At 39.4% G+C, this 20,763-nt stretch overlaps 1 protein-coding gene across 1 annotated transcript in view; it reads left to right on the forward strand.

Annotated features, from left to right (window-relative positions):
* Positions 1–20,763, forward strand: part of NOL6 (nucleolar protein 6) — a 48,316-nt gene that overhangs the window by 8,883 nt on the left and 18,670 nt on the right. The window contains exons 5-23 of the mRNA XM_063453824.1: positions 1,245–1,413; positions 2,994–3,128; positions 4,160–4,323; positions 4,718–4,838; positions 6,552–6,610; positions 7,218–7,319; positions 7,459–7,574; positions 8,828–9,005; positions 10,367–10,489; positions 11,272–11,420; positions 11,693–11,765; positions 12,207–12,344; positions 14,373–14,490; positions 15,290–15,444; positions 15,923–16,086; positions 16,277–16,429; positions 16,692–16,789; positions 18,118–18,242; positions 20,091–20,180. Of these exons, the coding sequence (XP_063309894.1) occupies positions 1,245–1,413; positions 2,994–3,128; positions 4,160–4,323; positions 4,718–4,838; positions 6,552–6,610; positions 7,218–7,319; positions 7,459–7,574; positions 8,828–9,005; positions 10,367–10,489; positions 11,272–11,420; positions 11,693–11,765; positions 12,207–12,344; positions 14,373–14,490; positions 15,290–15,444; positions 15,923–16,086; positions 16,277–16,429; positions 16,692–16,789; positions 18,118–18,242; positions 20,091–20,180 (2,430 nt within the window). The remainder of the gene's footprint in view (positions 1–1,244; positions 1,414–2,993; positions 3,129–4,159; positions 4,324–4,717; positions 4,839–6,551; positions 6,611–7,217; positions 7,320–7,458; positions 7,575–8,827; positions 9,006–10,366; positions 10,490–11,271; positions 11,421–11,692; positions 11,766–12,206; positions 12,345–14,372; positions 14,491–15,289; positions 15,445–15,922; positions 16,087–16,276; positions 16,430–16,691; positions 16,790–18,117; positions 18,243–20,090; positions 20,181–20,763) is intronic.

Genomic DNA, 20,763 nt, shown 5'->3' on the forward strand with positions numbered 1-20,763 from the left:
CAGCGCCGATGTCCCTCGGCACTGGGTCAGCTTCCGCCCACGTTCCGGCTGCTGTCGGTAGGAGAGACCTAATGAGCATGCGTTGCTGCGCTCGCTTTAGGATTTCCCTATAGGAAAGCAGTATTCAATGCTTTCCTATGGGGAATATCTGACACTGGAGGTCCTCATGCAGAGCGTGAGAATGACCAGCATCAGATAACGTACCAAAGGTCCGTTTCAATTCCGGAAGCCCTCTAGTGGCTTTCTAGTAGACAGCCACTGTGGGCAGACTTGCACTAGGTGCAAAAGGGACACTGCACCCAGACCACTTCAATTAGCTGAAATGGTCTGGGTGCCTACAGTGTCCCTTAAAATAAATTATCCAGAATGTACTATATTTTCTGTGGGGTGCGCCTCTGTTTAAAAAGAGATGAAGAGTTAAAGTGGTGGTAATTGTGTTTTTGTATTGGTATCAAAAAACAAGAGTTAAAAAAAAAACAGTGTTCATAAATTGTGAATAAAACAATATCCGCCAATTTGGGTTAATATCTACTTGCTAAGCAGTTCCAGTCTGATAAATAAAAGATATAAAAGATCTATAAAGATCAGATCTGATAAATAAAACTGCTGCTGTGCGCATGCACAATAGCCTCCCAATGCTTTACTATGGGAAAGCCCTGGATTGGCTGAAATCATCAATATTGATGATCTCAACCATGGAGGGGGGCCAGCTGCGGTGAGACCAGCGTGGCGGGGGAGAAAGGTAAGTAAAAGCTACCTTTTATCTCCAATATGAGAGGGGTGGGCGATCTAAATAGGTAGTCCAGCTTAGGAATGGATGTTTGTATTTCTAACACTATAAAGTGTTTCTTTAATGCTTGAAATCTCGACTTTCCTAGCTTCTACGATACCACCCAGTGTTTTAGTGCAAAGTAGGAATATTGCGCCTTAGCAGTGGTTATTCTTTTATTACAAAGTGCTTTAAGATTTTTTCGGAGTGTAATACATTTGAAAAACCTAGACACAATGTTTCTAGTGATGTAGCTGTGAACACTCAATATCTGATGTGTGAATAGTCTGCTCTGTACCAGCTTCTCCATCAATTAAAAGAAAAGTAAGTAAAACCTATCTACAAAAGCATAAATCATTTTTCCCCCTCCCCCAAACATTCAAAGACCATGTTGTGCACTGATTTAATAAAACAAAAAGTGCACATAATTGTCATTGACATTAATGCCTTTTTTATTTTTTGCTCTTCTCTACAGGAAATTCTTCAAGAAAAAGATAACTTGAATCAGCGCTATTTGAGAAAGCGAGCCCTGTACTTGGCGCACATTGCCGGTCACCTTGCCGGAAATGAACTTTTTGGTAGCGTGAAATTTGCCTATCTGAACAGCAACCACCTTAAACCCATCCTCTTGCTCAGGCCTCGTGGTAAGTCATGGTATGAGATGAGGCGTGGATAGGGCACAGTACTTGTGGTCTGTCTTGTATCCAGATGGGCTTGTCTTTGTTTTGAATCCTGAACCAGCTTTAGAAGGTGCATACTAGTTGTAATAAGGAGGCCGTGTATTTTGGAAGCACCGCATGCGCCTGTGCAGTCACTTATTGCACCCTTAGATGCAATCCTTAAAGTGATTCCATTGGCTAAAATCATAGTACATGTATTTTACACTGATTTGCCACAACATTAAAATCACCTGTCAGTGGGTGAGATATATTGGGCAGCAAGTTAGGTCAGTTCACAGTGTTGGAAGCAGGAAAACTGGGCAAGTGCAAAGATCTCAGTGACTTTGACAAGGACCAAATAGTGGCGGCTTGCAGTGCCAATCACTATGGAAGGGGGGATGGCAATGGTTACCGTAGTGTAATACCCACAGACCCCTCTGGAGGGAGAACTAATATAACCATTCCATTAAGCTGACTCCACTCAAGGGATATGTGACATACTGACACTCCCTCTAGCATGTAAGTGACCAGGGCCCTCAACCCCTCTGTTCCTGTGTGTCCAACTTGCCTTACAAATACGTGTCTGTTAGTCCACCCATTGTACAGCGCTACGGAATTTGCTGGCGCTTTATAAATAATAATAAAATAATAATCTAGCGGATATGTATTCACTACTTGACATAACTTATCAATGCGATAATTGTGAAAGAATAGATGATATACTGACATCTAGTGGATATTATTGGTACAACAACGTAGTTATTTTACGCAGCTGACCACCTATGAAGGCAAAGTAAAATACTGGCATCCAGAATGTAGAATCCCTTTGAAAACATTAATTGTGGGTTTGAGATTAAAGATTAATTTAATTCAATTATATGTTTGTATTTGTATATTGCTAACAGTAGATGTTCAGCAATTAAAGCAGGCATTATAATAGAGAGGACTGTATATGTGCATTCCTTAGGTCCTGTATAAATTAGTCTGAAATGTAATCATTTATTTGGGAGGGGAGGAAATTTGTAGTTTTTGCCATTATTACAATAATATTAATAATTATAAACATAGGAAATACATTTGGTATATTTGATACAATCCGTTTATTCACTAAACGTTGAATGTTTGTGAATTACTTTCAAATGGCAAAACTAGCCAAGCTGTGACTGTTTTAGGCAATGTTACCAGATTAGCAATTTTTTTTTTTTTTTATAGGTTACTGAAGAACCCTGTATATTTTGCTTAAGGGATGGTCTAACATGGATCTTAAAAGCCCTCTACTCTAGAGCTTGTGGTAGTCGTTTTGGTGCAAAGATTATTTGCATGTCCCTTATTTTATAAAATGTCACTAAAACCAAGACTCTCCCTGATGCCCACAGCCCAGCCTCTCTGCTGCCTCTTCTACTTTATCAATCCAAAAACTGTCCAACTGTTGGCTTTGGTAGCTGGAAACCAGTCATGGTTAAAAAAACAAATTCTGTTTTGGAACAAATAACTACTATGCACCCAAATAAAGAAAATGTTATTTTTTTATTTAATAATTATGGTTTCTATTTTGTCTCCTTTAGATAAAGATGAGAAATTAGTAACAGTCCGTTTACATGTCTGTCCTCCACATGGTGTCTTCAAGCCAAGTCGACTCTTCCCCAACAAGAACAATATCCGAACGGCCTGGTATACAGAGCAGCAAAGCGTCATTGAGGGTAAGGAACGTGTCTGAGATTATTAGATGTGAATGCACAACTGTCAGGCTTTGAGTCCGCATCAAACATAGGTTAACACGTATTCTATGCAGTAAACTCCAGCTTTATGTCCGTGGAATTCTGGGACACAGACACATTTTGTTTTCCAATGGCTACATGTTTAGATTAGTAGAATAGAAATTGATTTATCTGTAGATCGTGATAGGCAAGCATGTTGTTCCACTGAGCTACTCCTGGGTTTCTCAGCCAGCTTTTTTATTGTAGTCTAGATTTTCAGCACCATGTATTATGCCATACATCTTTGTTTTTTTTTTGTAAATATGTGTATTAAACTGTTCTTTGTTTATGTAGAATAATCCATCCAACAACGAGCTACCGGTGTTCACTAAGGTCATAGTGGCAGTTACACCATCAGTTCACTTGATGACAGTGATTACATTCGGTAACTGCTTCATGGAACGGGATGGATGTAGGGTTTTCATAGATTTCAGGCTAGAGATTTGGCTTAAAGGGCAACTGTCGCTTCCAGGATTATTAAAACTATGCACTATTCCTGTGGTGTAACCCTTTGTATCTCCAAAGGAATACTTACAACTATATTGGATTTCCTAGCTAGTAACCGAGATTGTGCTGTGCTTTGTGGACGGCTCTCTTCCAAGATTTCATTATTTTCCTCCTTTTCTTTTGGACCAATGTCCAGTTGGATGTCTGCTTGGTAAAGACAGTCTTTTATATTCTATGTTTCAGCTCCACAATATAAATCCATATTAAAGTTTTATGCACACTATGGCAACATGTCTTTCCCTTCATATAACTAGTAGATTGTGAAATGATGATTCCCTTCATTACAAACAGTGTTTTCCTTTCCGTTCTTTTGTTGCATTATGTTGGTAATATAGGGGCTTTTTCACACAAGGGCTTTTCCTGATTTCTTGCTGTCTGCGCCATAGTCTGTATCCGTAATTCCAGTGATATTATAATCTAATTTATTCTGCTAGATTTATCTCTCTCTCTTTCTCTCTGTCTATCAGGAGTCACTGAGCCTCCAACCCCACATTATAATAATACCATCCTATCTGATCTGGCTCTCGAGCACCATCTACATCACCTTTCCAGTTGTGCCACAGACTTCCCTGGCATGAAGGATGGGATCGCCATACTCAAAGTCTGGCTGCGCCAGAGACAGTTTGATAAGGTAAGAACGGGCTGATGAGTAGGCTGTAGTTTAATAGCAGCCATCTCCCTGTTAAAGTACGCATTCCATAGCAAGAATTTCACTTCCCATAAAGTGAAATGATCCACAATAAAAAACTTTTAACTAGTCCATAAATCTGTTGCACTGCAACATCAATAATTCTCTGACAGCAATTTTATTTGTTCTGCTGCCATTTTCTAATATATAAAATATACATTTGCTTTTCTCTCTTGGTCAAAATGCTTCTTTTAAATGATCGGTTTCCTTAGTATGGAAAATGATCGGGTCTCATCTGGTGTGTGGATCAGAAAACGTCCAACGTACGTGAAACTTGCCAACGTTTATATTGCGCGTTACACTGCAATCTTAGTCCCTTTCTTTTCCTTCACCCTAGGGTTATGGAAGCTTTAATGGTTTCATGATGTCCATGTTGGTGGCTTACCTCCTATCCAAGAATAAGATCAACAAGGTGATGAGTGGATACCAGATTTTGAGAAACACGCTGCATTTCCTAGGTGAGTTCTGAGACCATACATTGTTACTCACTGGTGAACACATAACCCCATAAATACCAAGGATCCACCTCTCCTGAGATGATCAGTTGTGATGATCTCATTACCATCTAATGCTTTTTATCATTCTGAACGTGATGATGCTGAATGTGAAGACTTTTGAGTTTCGAAGGAAATGACTCACGTGGCTGTCAGTCTGAATGGCACTAAACGCATTTGTAAACACAACTCTTTCTTGCAATTGGCTGTTTTACAGGGTTTATGCGCCAACACTTAATTAAAATGGAGTAGTTTTGGTGCTTAGTGTCCCTTTAAGAATTTAAAATGCAGAGTAGAAATACAACAGAGAATGATCAACCTTCCTGGGGTTTTTAACATGTTCGTAACATTATTGTCTTATTTCATGATGCTGTCCCAGTTAACTTGTTGTAGGCTGTCCTTCCGTAGAGGCAGCCAGATATCACTGAAAATGGTTCAATACTGATTTTCACAAGAAAGAAAACAAGTGAAAGGAAAAAAGAAATGGAGCCTATGGTTGCAAAACCTCCTAGTTGGGGGTTAACCCCTGTGGATTACTATACAAAAAAGGAGAGTACGATGATGCAACAAAAAGCAAACGGGAATGGAATTCTAAATGGTGCAATGTCCGATATTACAACTTAACATTTAATAGATCTAATAAAAAGTCTAAATAATGGGGTCTTGAAATAACAAGAACTAGCAACAGAAAATAAATAAAAACAAAAATGATAGTGCTATAATACCGAGAGACAATAGACAGAACTACACATAGAGTAAAAAGTGTAACGCCTATAATAGCCCTCTAGTGGAAGTAGTAAACGGACACCCTAATGGAGTTCTCGGAAGAACATTAAATAGTGGACATACGGTATGTATTATGGTGTCAGACTGCTTCCACAGTTTGGCTGCAAACATATGTATAGATCAACACACACACTAGCACAGTAATGTAATATGGACTACTGTATCCAAGGTCCCATATTCCCTGCGCTCAAAAACTGAGTATAGGGGTATATTGGGCTTAACTGATCTTGAGTGGTAACAATAATGTAACAATAATGCAACGTTAGTGGTGACAATTTAACAGTACCTATACTCGATCTCAGCAATAAATTCGGGTAGAATACAAAAGTATATTGTGAGCTAAACCGCTCCAATATAAAGTATGACACAATGTTGCAGTAATTGTTGCACAGTATGGTAAAGTAGTTGCAAAGTTCTATGATCGGTCTATCCGCTGCGTGTGGAAATGCAGTGACAGGGTGTCTGTAGAATAACAGCTCACATTTAGTAGGAATGGTACGAGTAGGGGAGTACACATATACAGGAAGAAGGGAAATCAGAAGATAAACTTGCACCCCTTACCCCGACAAAGACTTGCCCTGTACTATCCTGCATAATAGGTATAGCCTCCCCCCAGAGACTTGTAAAAAAGCCTGGTGCTATTATAATAGTAGATTGAATCACACTGAGACACTGCAATGGCATGCAGCTGTGAAATGCTCTAAGGACCGTTGGTAGAAAAGATAAATAACTAGTAGTCTGAATAAACTGTCTAAATGAGCCTGGTAGCACTTCGTTGGTAAGATAAAATAACAACCAGAATAAGAGACCATTAATAGGCTGATATTCTGTTACTGGGAGAATTTGAATACAAAGCCAATAAAATGGTTCCACTTATGTGTTTTCTTGCAGCAACCACAGATTTGTCTGTTAATGGTATAACTATGTCCAAGGTCGGTGATCACTCCCTGGTAAGTGAGAGCTATATTGTACCTACCTGCATGTTCTAGACATAAAAACATCTCATCAATTGCAGTTTAAATGATTGTACTAACTACATTCAGAATCTACTAACATCCAAGCACTTTTGCTTTTAGCTTTACTTGTTCTTAAAATGCTTACATAAACGTTCTGAACTATTTGTAGTGCAATGTTGAATCAGTAAAAAAAAAAATAAAATAATAATCCTAAAAACTTCCAGTAAAGTGTAAATGTTTTAGACCTGGTGATTGATGGACATGACGCATGCATTGTTATCATAGAGAAATTCAAAGGAGAACGGTGTTTTCACTATAGTTTGCACCTAAAGCTTTAAAATGTCCTTATATTCCGTTACTATGGTAGTGCCACGCAGAGCCATTATAGCACCAAACCAGATGGCTGTTCATATGATTAAAGATTCCTCGCAGTGTTTTTCTCACAATCGTCAGAACACTCCGTAGCATGACGATGTATAGGTTTAAAATAGATACAGGAACATTACAGTGTAGATAAATGTGACAGACGCACATGGCATATTGTTATGTAGGCATATGTTGATGGTCTATTGATTTATTATTTTTTACTCTCTATTTCCAGCCGTCCATTGATGATTTTCAGCAGGCCTTTGATGTGGTATTTGTTGACCCACTAGGACTTGTGAATCTCTGTTCTGACATGACTGCTGCCAAATACAAACAGGTAATTTAGCAGAACTAAGCCATGTTCACATAAATATTGTAGGGCCCTAACATTGAATATTCTGTATTTAAGCTTATATACATTTTTTTATCATATCACTTTAACACTGCTTAGGAATATTTTCTTTGATCTTTTTCAGGTTCAGTTTGAAGCCCAGGAATCTCTGAAGGTTCTGGATGACACAAGCACAGATGGGTTCCATCTTCTACTCATGGTCCCCAAACCTTTCATTAGAACATTCGATCATGTCTTCCAGTAAGTGAGCAGTTTAAATGCATGTTTGTTGTCATGGAAAACGAAGGCACAATAATTGCTGCTGCTATAGACGTTAATATGAGTTTGCTGCTTTGACACAATGAGTGTATCAGTCATTTTCATTGAGTCTCCTGTGCAATGTGAGGATAACACCAAACTGTGCCTGTTCAGGTCTCCTATATACTGATTTGAAATACCTTATTTGAAGTATTACCAGAAGGTAAAGAGGAGTATCAGAAAATCTTTATGGCCTCAAGCATTCCTTTTATATATATATATATATATATATATATATATTTTTTTTTTTTTAAGGGACACCAGGACAACTACAGCTTTATGTAATTATTCTGGTGTTTACAGCATGTCCCTGCAGGCATTTTAATGTAAACCTGCCTTTTCATAGAAGTGGCAGTCACACAGATGGCCAAATAGAGGTGCTTCCTGGGTGAGTAATCTACAGTGTGTAGCACTGATGTTCAGCATATCCACGCTCTGTAAGGAGGTGCTGAATGCTCGTCATAGAGATGTATTGATTCAGTGCATCTCTAAGGGGATGCTGATTGACGCAGCGCGGTGTTTTGCTGTGCAATAGCTTCCCGATGCTTTACAATGGGAAAGCATTGGATTGGCTGAGATCCTCACATTTGATGATCTCAGCCAACCCAATGCTTTCTCATATGAAAGCATTGGGAAGCTATTGCACAGCAAAATACCGTTCTGCGCCAATCAGCATCTCCTTAGAGATTCACTGAATCAATACAAAGTTATGCTCCTTGGACGGTAGGAGAGGAGGACACAAAGGGCTTAAGGCTTGATTTACTATTTTTAATATGTGATCAGGACTTGCATATGAATGTTAGATAACATTGTCATCTTGTATTCCCAAGTGTCAGTATGCACGATATCAATGGGATGTATTACTATAACAATGAGAATGCTCTTTGCAAAGAATTCAAAACAAAAAATGTTTGTCCCCATTTCCCCTCTTCTTTTCTGTATCCCAGTTCTTCAAAATAACAAAAAAGGTCAAATATTACAAAATTAAAATATCTTTCGTAATATTAAATCATTTTCAAAGTTTATCTAAAAATATTAAATCATTTGGAAAGATACTAAATCGATGCCATAGTGGCTTAGTAAGTTGCACTAAGTAAAACCCATGGAGCTTCAGCGTACTCATTGACTTGCGTTGTCATTACTCTGATAAATGTTTGCGAACGTTTATTAAATGTATTCTCCTTCTCGCATTCCAGCCTGACAGACGTGATGGGGCTGCAAGAATCCTGCAAAAAGATGAAACTAGTCAACGAGCTAATGGATCGCGGTGGGGATTATGTGTCCGCAGTGCTACCGTTCCTCCTGTCTGTCCTTGCACGGGGCCTGGATCAGAGGATCACCCTGCTGTCTCACACTCTTCCACAGAGGCCAGAGGTAACCTTGACCTAGATTGTCCTCCATTCCTCTGTCATGATAGAGAACCATCGGCTTGGCCACACAAAAAAAAAAAAAAAAAATGGTTTGAGGACCTGGAGAAAACTCCAGAAAAAGTAATTAAAAAAAAAAAAAAAAAAATATATATATATATATGTTCTCACTATGCAGCATAAAGCCCCATACTGCTCAGACAGTGCATGTAAATTTAGAGAACAAAATAGAAAAAATAGAGGCTGTGCAAATAGTTGCTTTGTTCACCTAACACAGTGCTACTACTATTTATTTAGAAGGGCAAATAACAGCAAACATCATGTCCCTGCCTCTATTTTTCTATTTTGTCCTCTGTCGTGATAGATGCAAACCAGCCTGCCTGGTAATCTGTGGAATGATTGTATTCATATACAGCTTTATTGGAAACATTACACTCTAATAGGAATAAGGGTTCTTAGGTGAAAGGCCATTTTTATTTATTGCTAATTCCTGCTGCCAGACAGCTGGCTCCGTATTGTGAACCTTGGCAATCCGATGGTTTGTACATTTCTCCTTACATGAACTATAAATGGTGACTCTGATGAAGTTTAAAGATTCTGCCTCCTGACATGTTGGTCTATGCCCATATAACCCCTTACCCAGTGATTCCACCCTTTGATAATGTTACCTGGTGAGAGTCCTAGAAGACACGATTCATTGCAGGACTGTCTTTTTATGGCATGTAAGATCTGAAGACACCAATGCAAAGTGTCAACACAGAATGTGTGTGTGTCCCAAAACAGGGGAAAAGGCCTCAAAATTGTTCAGGGTGACTGCAACATTTTAATCTTTAGTCACCTATAAAGGGGACTTGAACTGCAGATATAATCGGAAATAAATGGTTTTTTTTTCTCCCAAAATAAACTTTTCACTCCAATAAGTTGTATTTCTTTTTTTATTACACTTGGGGCACTGCCCGATCTATCTCTATGGATCAGCCGTTTAGTGAGAGTAGAATATGTAGTGGAACTCCATGGACAGTGTGTTCAGCTAAAGACCTCCTGCTTTGGTATTATCTTGGAAAGCAAATCTTCCTGTGTGTATTTTAGTGTATTTCCCTGTTCATTAGGCATTTATCTCCTTTTGACCCTAAATGATTACCACTGACAGATCACTTCTATGTTTCAATTATAATTTCTGTATCTCTCAAAATATTTTCACAAAAGCAATTCACCTCTGTTTCCATTAGTTAGGGAGGCGGGGAGATGCAGCAGATCCATGAGAAGGTCCTGAATACACACTCAGTTTTGTTCCACTTTAGTACTTTATGTGTTTAGCATGCATTCCCTGTGTCTGTGTTGTGGTTTATACAGCTCTTATTTCTCTAGTGGGATATTGGACAGGCTCCTGCCAATCACAAAGACCTGGGCTTTCTCTCTGTGGGATTCTTGCTGAGTACAGAGTTCTGCAGCAGTGTGCTGGAGAAGGGACCAGCAGCAGATACACCAGAGGTGAGACTCCCCCCAATTCAAATAACATGTTTAGCACTGTGCCAAGCCACCACGTTCAGGAAACTAAATCATATACTTGCAATAATAAGCAATATTGGCACCTAACTGTCTGTTCCTTTACCGTTAGTTTTTTTTCACAATAAATTACATTAGAAATCTAATTACATCTTATGGAGGTAGTTTAGCATGCTTTTCCCAAGTGGGATGGTGCAGTGAAGGGAGTAGAAAACTGGGATTGAGATTAGGCCGTATGCTCAATCTCCGCTTTGTATTTCACGTTATGAAATGGAACATCATATATGTAATGCATGTATAGTGTATGATCTGCATGGGGAATTGGCTCATTGACAGCAGCTGCTGATAATGATATGATGGGAGAATCTGAGGAGATAGAAACAGTGATATTTTGACTCCCCGGTTCCTCTGTCCATATATCACTATCAGGAAAGGACCCGAATTGATGGTAGCACCTGCATATAATTGCTGCTGCCTGAGGGTTTAACTCCCACCATTCTCAGGCATGCACGTCTTACACTTCCCTTACCTTTTATGGAGTCGATTCCTATCCATTATCCCACCGCCATTATTTGCCATCCTCGCTGTACAGGTGTATGTTGTGTTGTGTAAGTGAGGCTCTCTTTGGGTTCAGTGAACTTACTCGTACAAATAATTTTAAAAACTTAATCAAAAATGTAAAAAAAAAAATGCTTATGGCTGAACTGTTTCAAAAGTGTTTGTTCCCTCTGACAATTTTGCTTTCATTTTGGTGCCGGTTTTTGCAGGCAGCGGAGTTTCAGAAGTTCTGGGGAAAGAAATCTGAATTGCGTCGCTTCCAGGATGGCTCCATTTGTGAGGCGGTTGTGTGGCCCGGGAAGGTGCTGCACGAGAAACGCAAGATCCCAGAGATTATTGTGAAGCATTTATTAACACTGTAAGTCAGATATACCACCACTAGTAACTATTGATCTGAATTCTCTTTCTTTGTATGTTATCCACTGGGCTGGAAAGCAACCACCAGCCCTGAAATGTAATAAATGTGTGCTGGACATTTTAAGGGCATTGTTGCAGACTTCTGACCGTTAATAGGAAATAAAATAAAAAATTTAAAAAAATCGTAGAACATTGATAGCTAATGTGTATAGAAATATTTTTTATTAAAGTGCTGATAAATAACATGTTTGTTTTTTTTCTGCCGATTTTCAGGCATGCAAGTATTCCTGAATCCTCGATCAACTACTCTGGAAATTTTATTGATTGTGTCCTTATGAAAGAAAAAGTAAGGAGTCACTGGGGATATAACCCAACCTTAGATTCAAGAGATCTCAAGCACACTGCTAGCGTAATGGAATGAGATAAAAAGGTTGAATGTGCGTGGACCATTACATGGACACCAAGTGTCTTTCTAGGAGCTAGCAGATAGTGATTAATCAATGGCTGGAGCTGATGGAGGGTTTGGTTGTATTGTTATATTATTTATTTTAGATACCAAATTCTTTGTCCTCTCTCTTTACCAGCTTATCTTTTCCACGGGGCCATTACTGGTGGGTAGGGAGACCAGAAATGTATTTCCGTTACCTTCTTTTCTGTCTTGTGTTCCGTGCACATAATATTTTCTTTACTGTGTAAAATAGGCAGGCAGACTGCTGACCCAGAATGGCCAGAGCCTGCTTGCATTATTTATGGCACAATGCATAACACTTCCTGATTTCTATTTCAGGTAGGTACTGGTGAGGAGCAGATGGTGAGCATTGTACAGTCTTATGATGACCTGAGCCGGAAGCTTTGGAGTCTCGATGACCTTCCCCTCACAGTTACTTCTGTGCAAGGGACTCACCCCTCTTTCCGCTACACAGATGTGAGTATTTTAGAACCATATACCCCACCATGGCTCAAAGTTTCAAGTCCTACACTGCTAGACGGGTTGTAAAAGTTACTTGTCACTGCAGGCATGGAAGGTCCATGGCACAGTCACTACTCGATAAGTCTGAATTTTTCCTTACAACTGGCTAGTAGGAAGTGGAAATTTGAGCCTAGACCTTACTGTATTAGTTTTGACCACTTCTGCTGGTGGGTGCCTCTGTGTACTTACCACCCCTTTTTATAAAACCGGTATCTGCACTGGGATAGTCAGATGTTTGTTTAATTTCACAATCTTTCTTTGGCCGTGCTCGTGTTGGAGGATAGTTTTTTTTTTATATATATATATTTCCTTCTTTCTTTTAATTATTTTAAATAATAATCTTAGGATATATTCGAAGCCACACTGAGAGCATGAGTTTTTTTTTAATTGAATGAAGCATTTAAAATATGTGCACGTCTGTTACTTAAAAATTTAAGGAAAGGAATATCTTTATTCATAAACATGAGTGGTAATCTTTATCGAGGAATTGCCTTAAATGTAAATTGTTTGGAACTCTACCCAAGTGAAAACTTAAATGAACACTGTAGCATTAGGAATGCAAATGAATACTATTATTATTATTATTTAAAGAAAAATATGATAAAGGAGTCTTTGCTTTCAACATTTCAAGTCCTATGTTGCTAGCCAAGCCAGGAGGGCCCAAGACACACTCACCAGGAGCTAAATTGGCTAGTGGAGATTGGAATTTTTCAGCCCTGTGTATGTTTAATCAAGGTTACACAAGGTTACACAATCTCATAAGAATCACACAAAACCATGAGAAGACTACCGGTATATAGCAATGTCTGATTACACAGGGACTGGACTATGGTTTGTGCTGGCTTCATGACACATTGTTATAACAGTACAGAAGCCTTTTCTTCTTTGTCGAGAGCTTGTAGAATGCCCAGTACTGAATTAGACGGGTTGGAGTAATTTACAAGAAATACAGAATGTGTGTTGTTAAGGCGCTTCCAGTTAGTAATGAAATCAACAATACTAGCTGCTACCACTAAAAATAGGGACTCTCAACCCTATGAGTTAAAACATAAAATCAAGTGTACACTCAGCGTAGGAAATTAGTGATAAAGAACCACCACTGGTGTGCATGTGGAGCGCTTACAATTTAACAGACTCACCCCTATGGGTTAACATACACCTGTATGAAGACGTATATCGTGACAGTGTATCTGTAACAAATATAAATACAGAAAATGGTGCAAGTAACGTTGTGATAAATGTAGTGAGAGAGTGTAATCTATATGATCCCACTCACATGTAGCAGAGCCCTATAAGATAGGCTCAGGTCTCAACAGCCTGCGTGTACTTATGGTGACGCGGTACCCAATCCATCCTTACGGCGTCAAGAAGTCCTTATGCATACATGTGAAAGAAGAAAAACAAGGGGAAAGAGGAAACCCTTAGTGTAGATAGTTTCAATATATAGTGCTAGATAGCAAACAAAATGGCTTCTCACCTGATAAGGAGCCCTATACCTGGCTCCTGGTGTAAAAGTATCTGTGCCTTTAAGGAGGCTACCACCCTTCTTTCAGCAGCAACACACGCTGTATATAAACACACACACACACAGTATATATACAGCCCGTGTTGCTGCTGAAAGAAGGGTGGTAGCCTCCTTAAAGGCACAGATACTTTTACACCAGGAGCCAGGTATAGGGCTCCTTATCAGGTGAGAAGCCATTTTGTTTGCTATTTAGCACTATATATTGAAACTATCTACACTAGGGGTTTCCTCTTTCCCCTTGTTTTTCTTCTTTCACATGTATGCGTAAGGATCGATTTGGGTTGGAGTAATTGTCCAATGGCTGAAGGGGATTCCTTTACTCAGCCCTGCATTGTTGTTTAGTTACCATGTACCAGAGATGTCTGAGAAGTTGGGCAAGCATGATATGGTTCCCCCCTTGAATTTACACACAGTCAGTTTTTGTTTTATTAATGTAACACATTTTCTTTTGATTACAGGTTTTTCCCCCTTCTCCTGTGAAACCTGATTGGTCATTTCACAAGGTTGAAAAGGATAAGAAATGTCTCGTTCCCTCCCTGGAAAAACCTTGTCCGGCATATGTATCCCCAATGAAAGGTAAATCTGCAAAGGAATAGTGCTCTTTATTAAATCTTAGACATGTCTCAGTGGACTGTGGGTGCCCTGGGCATTATAGTCAAGGCAAAAAAATAAATTTCCAGGCGACCTCTGTGGAGGTCGAAACGTTGCTGCTCTTCCTGTTCCATTTAAAATCTGCCTGTGGCTTTAACACTAGAGTGCCTGGAAATTTATTTTTGCCTTGACTTATTGGGATTGCTGGTCCTGTTCCAGAGCACCGGTGGGTGCTGGGGTATGAGTGCGGTTCCTACAATCATCTTTGCTGGGCATTATAGTGACTTCATATCAATAAAGTTGTTATAGTGCCTGGAGGTACTGGGTTTTTTCCCTTGGTACATGGGGTAGGCTGGGGGCGCCATTTGACATTTTCAGCCTATCACTGGCCTCACATTGAGTGAAATGCTTTAGGAATGTACGCAGCACAAAGCTGGATTCAGTGCTTCTTACACAGAAGCATTGGATTCAGTGCATCTTTATAAGAAGCATTCCTTGTTTAGTAAATGCTGTCCATGTGCCCATCCTCCCATTACTTCTTTTTGAGAAGCATTGAATTGGCTTGGAGATCATCCGTTCCAATGATGTCCTTGAGGTTAAGGAGCTGCGACAAGCAGACTCTATTCCCATTGGTTTAGAGATAAGTTAACTATGGGGAGGGGGGTTGACCAGTAACCCAAACTCCAGTATTACAAATAAATGCACCTATTTATAACAATTGAATTTTCCTGTAATGTTAAGTGTTTTTAGGTTTCGTGCTTATGATTTTTCCTCCTATTTGCAGTGATTTGCCATATGGAGGGAAGCGGGAAGTGGCCACAGGATAAAGACGCCATAAAAAGAATTAAAGCTGCTTTTCAGATCCGACTGGCTGAACTTCTGAAACAGCAGCATGACCTCCTGTGCAAAACCACTGCAACTTATACGGATGTATACAAGGTAAGATGACCGAAGTAAGCTTCTTAATTATACAATGAAATCTCTTGTGGGATTGACCTCTGAATGATACATTTTGTTATTCTCCAAAACCTGAAGGTTCCCCATCCTTCATGATAACAATAATTAGCCCTTTAGATACTAGGGATCAGTCTATGTTTTATCTATTACTCTCGTGTCCCTAGGGCAGTGACTCCTAACCTTGGCACACCTGATGTTTCTAAACTACACACACTTGGCCAGCCTAAAGATTAGCCAAGCATCATGGGGAATGTAGTTCAGAAACATCAGGGGTGCCACGGTTAGCCATCAATGCCCTTTTGGCTCAAGCATATGAAAGTAATTTTGAAATACATTTATTAAGCTTCTCCAGGTCATGTGCTTACAGATGTTAGATATCCTGTGTACCAGCCTTACTAATGAGTAAATGGTTGCTGGTTATTCATCTCTCTCCAATCTCATCATTTTGTATCCGTTTTAGGATGGTTACGTGTTCCGCATTCAAGTTGCATATCACCGTGAGCCGCAGTATATGAAGGAATTTATCACCCCTGAGGGGATGTTAAAATCTCAGGATACCGTGCAGTCCCTTCAGCTGGAAAAGGAGACTATCCACTTACCATACCTAACCAGCACACTGCATGGGTATGTGTTATTAACCCACTGTCTGTATGTACATCCAGTCACTTCCTGTCTGAGCCTGTATGAGATTGCACATATGGAAATGGTATTTAATTTAGGAGTTAAATGTTTGATATTCATTTTTATTATGCCATAAATGTCTAGTGATCAATTTCTTCAGTCTTCTTTACGTCTAATTTGACTCTCTCTGCAGGCTCCATCAGCAGCACCCTGCCTTTGGTGGCACTTCTCGTTTGGCCAAACGGTGGATCTCAGCCCAGCTCCTGGGAGACAGCTTCTCTGAGGAATGTGTGGATCTTTTAGTGGCTTATCTTTTCTTGCAGCCAGCACCCTTCATTGCACCCAGGTACCCACTGCAGCATATTTCCTCCTACTACCCCACATTCAGTGAATACAGAGGGACCGGTTTCCTCTTGTAATATTAACTATATCACACCAATCACATCATGGTAGTAGCCTTGCCACTGAAAATCATCTCCTTCAGATCTACATATTGTTTCACTGTTCCTGTTTATTACTGTTTTGTCTGATACACATTTATCTTTTTGTAAAAAAAAAAAAAAAATGTCTTTACTGAAATTCTTTTTTTTGTTTTGTCTTGTTTACAGTTCTCCCCAGGTGGGATTCTTGCGCTTCCTTTATGTTTTGGCCACCTACGACTGGAAGAACAGCGCCCTCATAGTAAATCTTAACGGGGATTTAAAAGGTGAGTTTGAGACTTTAACCTCCTTGTAAGGCTTCTACACCGACCCTTACTTCTCCTTCTCCATGTTGTTTGGTAATAACTGTTAATACAAGTCGGTGAGACCTTTCAGAGAATTGGAAAGCTTCTGGCAGCATTGACAGAGACCTCTCTCGTGAGTCTTATTGTGTAAAAACTTGTATTAATGGTTGCTATATTCTCTGAAATGGATTTAAACTGGGGTTACATCGTCTTCTACTAAATATGTAGGTAGAAGCCGCCATATTTTACAGGATGAAGTCCTTCCTGTCTTACCATGTTCATACATTGATCTCATGATGTTGGAGGCACCAAAACACAGAGAGACAGATTTTTTTTTTTTTTATGAAATGCTAGAGTTTCGAAGTATTGGTATATTAAACAAACAGTTAATTGATTCACCTTTCTAGAAGTGGAGAAAAAAATGTATCTAGACAAAAAAGTAATCTGTGCTGCCGTACATTTACACTTGCTAGCGTGAAAGACAACTTTACAGCAAATTCCGTAGTGCGTCAATTTGCTTGCAGTCGAGCGAGCACATTGGAAAATATAACTTGCAGAACTATCACTTCTGATGGAGTCACTTTAAAAGAATGGGAAGCAAGCGGCTATTGGCTGGGAATGTTTTTATTTAAACCAGCGAGTGATTTTACCCAGCATCCTAATCTCACAGACACCACTATCAGTCCCGGCCAGGGTTCTGCCTTAACAAGAGATAACAGCCCTTTCAGATCTCCCGGAAGGTTTATTAGCGCTCACTGTTTTTTAAAGGATGCTGTATCTTTTGTGGTCGCCTTATTACATTTCTGCTTTGTGTGGCTGGGCAACAATATTTTGAAAAGATCGGTTCCCTTTTAACCCCAAATGAATAATAAGACTGATTTAGCACGTCCTCTATCACGAAGGGCTTAAAAGTACATTTAGTTTTCATCAAACAACCCCAAGCAAACCAAACATCCCTAAATTTGAATTGAGAATGCGATTGCATACGCTAGACTGTTTTGTCATCCAGTTGTTCTCTTCTAAAGTTTTAAATTTCATTAAACTCTCCACAAATTCCATCCTTTTCACGGAATAAAACTCTACTTTCTTGTAACAGCTATTTTGCTCCTTTTTAACATTTGTTTTCTTCTTTCTTTTTTCCTTTACTTTTAGTTATCAGGAAAGTGAAACTGACTTAGGTTATCAGTAGAGTTCCTCTTTGTGGAAAAACTTGTAAACCTTGCTGTGACACATATAGTTGGTTTAATTTTTGGCAGTAATAGTTTTTCTTGTTTGTGGGATTTCTTTTTTTTTTTTTTTTTTTTTTTTAGGTACAGACTGCACAGAAATCCAGAATGACTTTGTGGCCTCACGCACTCGGCTCCCTGTTATGTTTATTGCAACACCAAAGGACAGGAAGGATTCGTTGTGGACCAGGAAACAGCCTTCGGCACAGGTGAGTCCCTGGACTCTACAGAGATATGCTTTACAAGCATATGCATGCTTGGGTATTACATCTATAGTGCTATATGTTGGTGTTCTATTCATTTACATGGTATGCCCTGGTTGTGCCAGGATGGCCAGTTCTACAATGTAAATAAAAAACTTTACAAAAGTTAATAAAATAAAAATGCAACCCATAGATACTTTTAAATCGCTCTAGATCAAAAAAATCTCACTAGTATAACTTTAAACGCTTCTTGGAGAATATTCTTGATTTAAATGATTTACCTCTTGATCACCCTTTCAGACTTTTTCACCTGTGGTCATGTAGGGAAACTCTTCCATGTTGTATTTGAGATCATGTCTGAAATACTACAATATCCGATCAATTCTGACTGCCAGGGTAAGGATTTGTTAGATTTAATTCTGAAATATTGAATAAAGTCCTTGTTGTAGTAGTCTTGTTTTGCCTAGTCCCATGTCATACTTCATGATGGACGCCAGGCAGGACTTTCATGATATATAGGGATGTATTGTCATGAACAGGTTAATGATGGTATTTGACATGTTCGTGTCTTATCATGTGCCTCTTTGTAACCTATTATACAACTATTGACGGTCCTGAAGTCAAACTATGGTGAGAATCCAAAAACGCCCATAACATGAAAGATAAGCCGTTTTAAAGCTTTAATGAGTAATGTGAGTGCCATATCCATTAAAGTCCTGGGGGAAGTTGTGTAATCCAGCTGTGGTCACAGGTAGCTCCCTAGTTTTGTTCAACTAACCTACATCTCACACAAGGCTTTGCCAGACTCTGACTCCAGAATGCTATAGGAGATGACAGAATGTTGGGAACAGTTGGAGTGCATCATACATTTGATAATGGGAAATGTTGGTTTGCAAAGTATTGCATGTGCTACCAATATGGCATGTTCAACGTGAAGATTATTTCTTTACTGTTTAACTGATGCCAAGTCCTTCTGCAACGGTCTCCTCTGATTAAGTATTGAAACGGTTACAGTTCTTGGCATCTGCAGCCCTTGACAGTATAAGGCATGCAGGAGCTTGGCTAGCTAATTAATGCCAGGGTGACAAGACTCCATAGAAAAGGAGCGCAATGCAAGACCCTAAAAAATGCATTTTGTCTCCGAGCTCAAATCTGCGAGCGTCACTTTTTTTTTTTTTAAACAATAAAGCTTTGTTAATGAACATAATTATACATTTTAATAAGCAGTGACTGGCAGACAAACTTTACATGAATTACTCCATGTATGGGCTGTTAATTTCAGCTATGTTTAAAAGCCGTACATGGAGCGATTGGAATTCAATCTGGGTCTTGTGACGTAAGGACAATTAAAAAGAAACCCCAAGCTTTTATAGTTCAACAAACAGACTCTGAACATTCTGGAAATTGCTTGGCCAGTGGTTTCCAATTTGTTGTTGTAGATAACCTATTGGTCACAGTCTGAGGCTTATCAAAATATCCTGATGGCCAATTGGGCGAACTTAGTCCCTTTAAGCAATACTCCGGACCCTCTATATGTAATGCAAATCTTGATGCTCACTTTCCATCACAGTGCGGGGTTGTCTGTATACATTGAATTTCATAATACTCTATATATTATACTTTGTACAAATATAACCGTACTTTATCTGAAAGATAAAGATAGAAACATGTCTAGTTGGCGGATTTCACATCTTTACTGTCCATTCTGTACATAAATGGCTGTAGCTTCTTCAGTATTGGAATGCAAGCATTGTATGGAACTGCTCCGTTTACAGCGTTTTGTATATTTTGGGTAAAGATGACATATCCACCAGTGAGGGAGGCTGCGTGTAACCTATACTTATTTCTCCGCAGATACTGCAACGTCTCATTCTTCTGTCTGCTGAGTCCCTTCGAATTCTGGAAAACCAGCTCATGGATCCACTTGGGAACCACGACATCAAGGTTAGTAAACACAATTAAAGTAACACTAAAGTGTTCCTCTGCCCCCGCACCCTTCCCACGGTTAGGAAAGGGCCAAGAATGCCTTTTTTTTCTTTTACCTTATTACTCCTTCTCCACCTCCTCCAGCGTCATTGTGAGAGGGAACCTAAAGCTTATGTGTCACACATGCATTAGGCCTTCCCCATAGAAAAGCATTGATTCAGTGCTTTTCCATGGAGATTTAGAAAAGGCTGGAGTCCTCATACAAAGCGTGAGGACGTCTAGCGATGTTTCATGGAGTTAAACGCCATGGAACAGCAGGAAGCGCCTCTAGTGGCTGTCTGGGAGGCAGCCACTAGAGGCAGTCTTAACCCTGCAATGTTTTAAATTGCAGGGACAGTGCACCCAGACGAGTTCAATGAGATTAAGTGGTCAGGGTGCCTATAGTGTCCCTTTAATTCACGCTGCATGTGGCTCTCTTCAGAGCAGAGATGAGCTTTTTCTGTTTAGAGGGTTTTAACATGCCTAGTGAGACTTTTAATAAAGTGAAAAAAAAAAACATTTTTATCCACAAAGCTTAAAAAATAGTTGTGCCTCCAGTTCA

Source organism: Pelobates fuscus, chromosome 5, assembly GCF_036172605.1.
Source record: "Pelobates fuscus isolate aPelFus1 chromosome 5, aPelFus1.pri, whole genome shotgun sequence".
Lineage (NCBI taxonomy): Eukaryota > Metazoa > Chordata > Amphibia > Anura > Pelobatidae > Pelobates > Pelobates fuscus.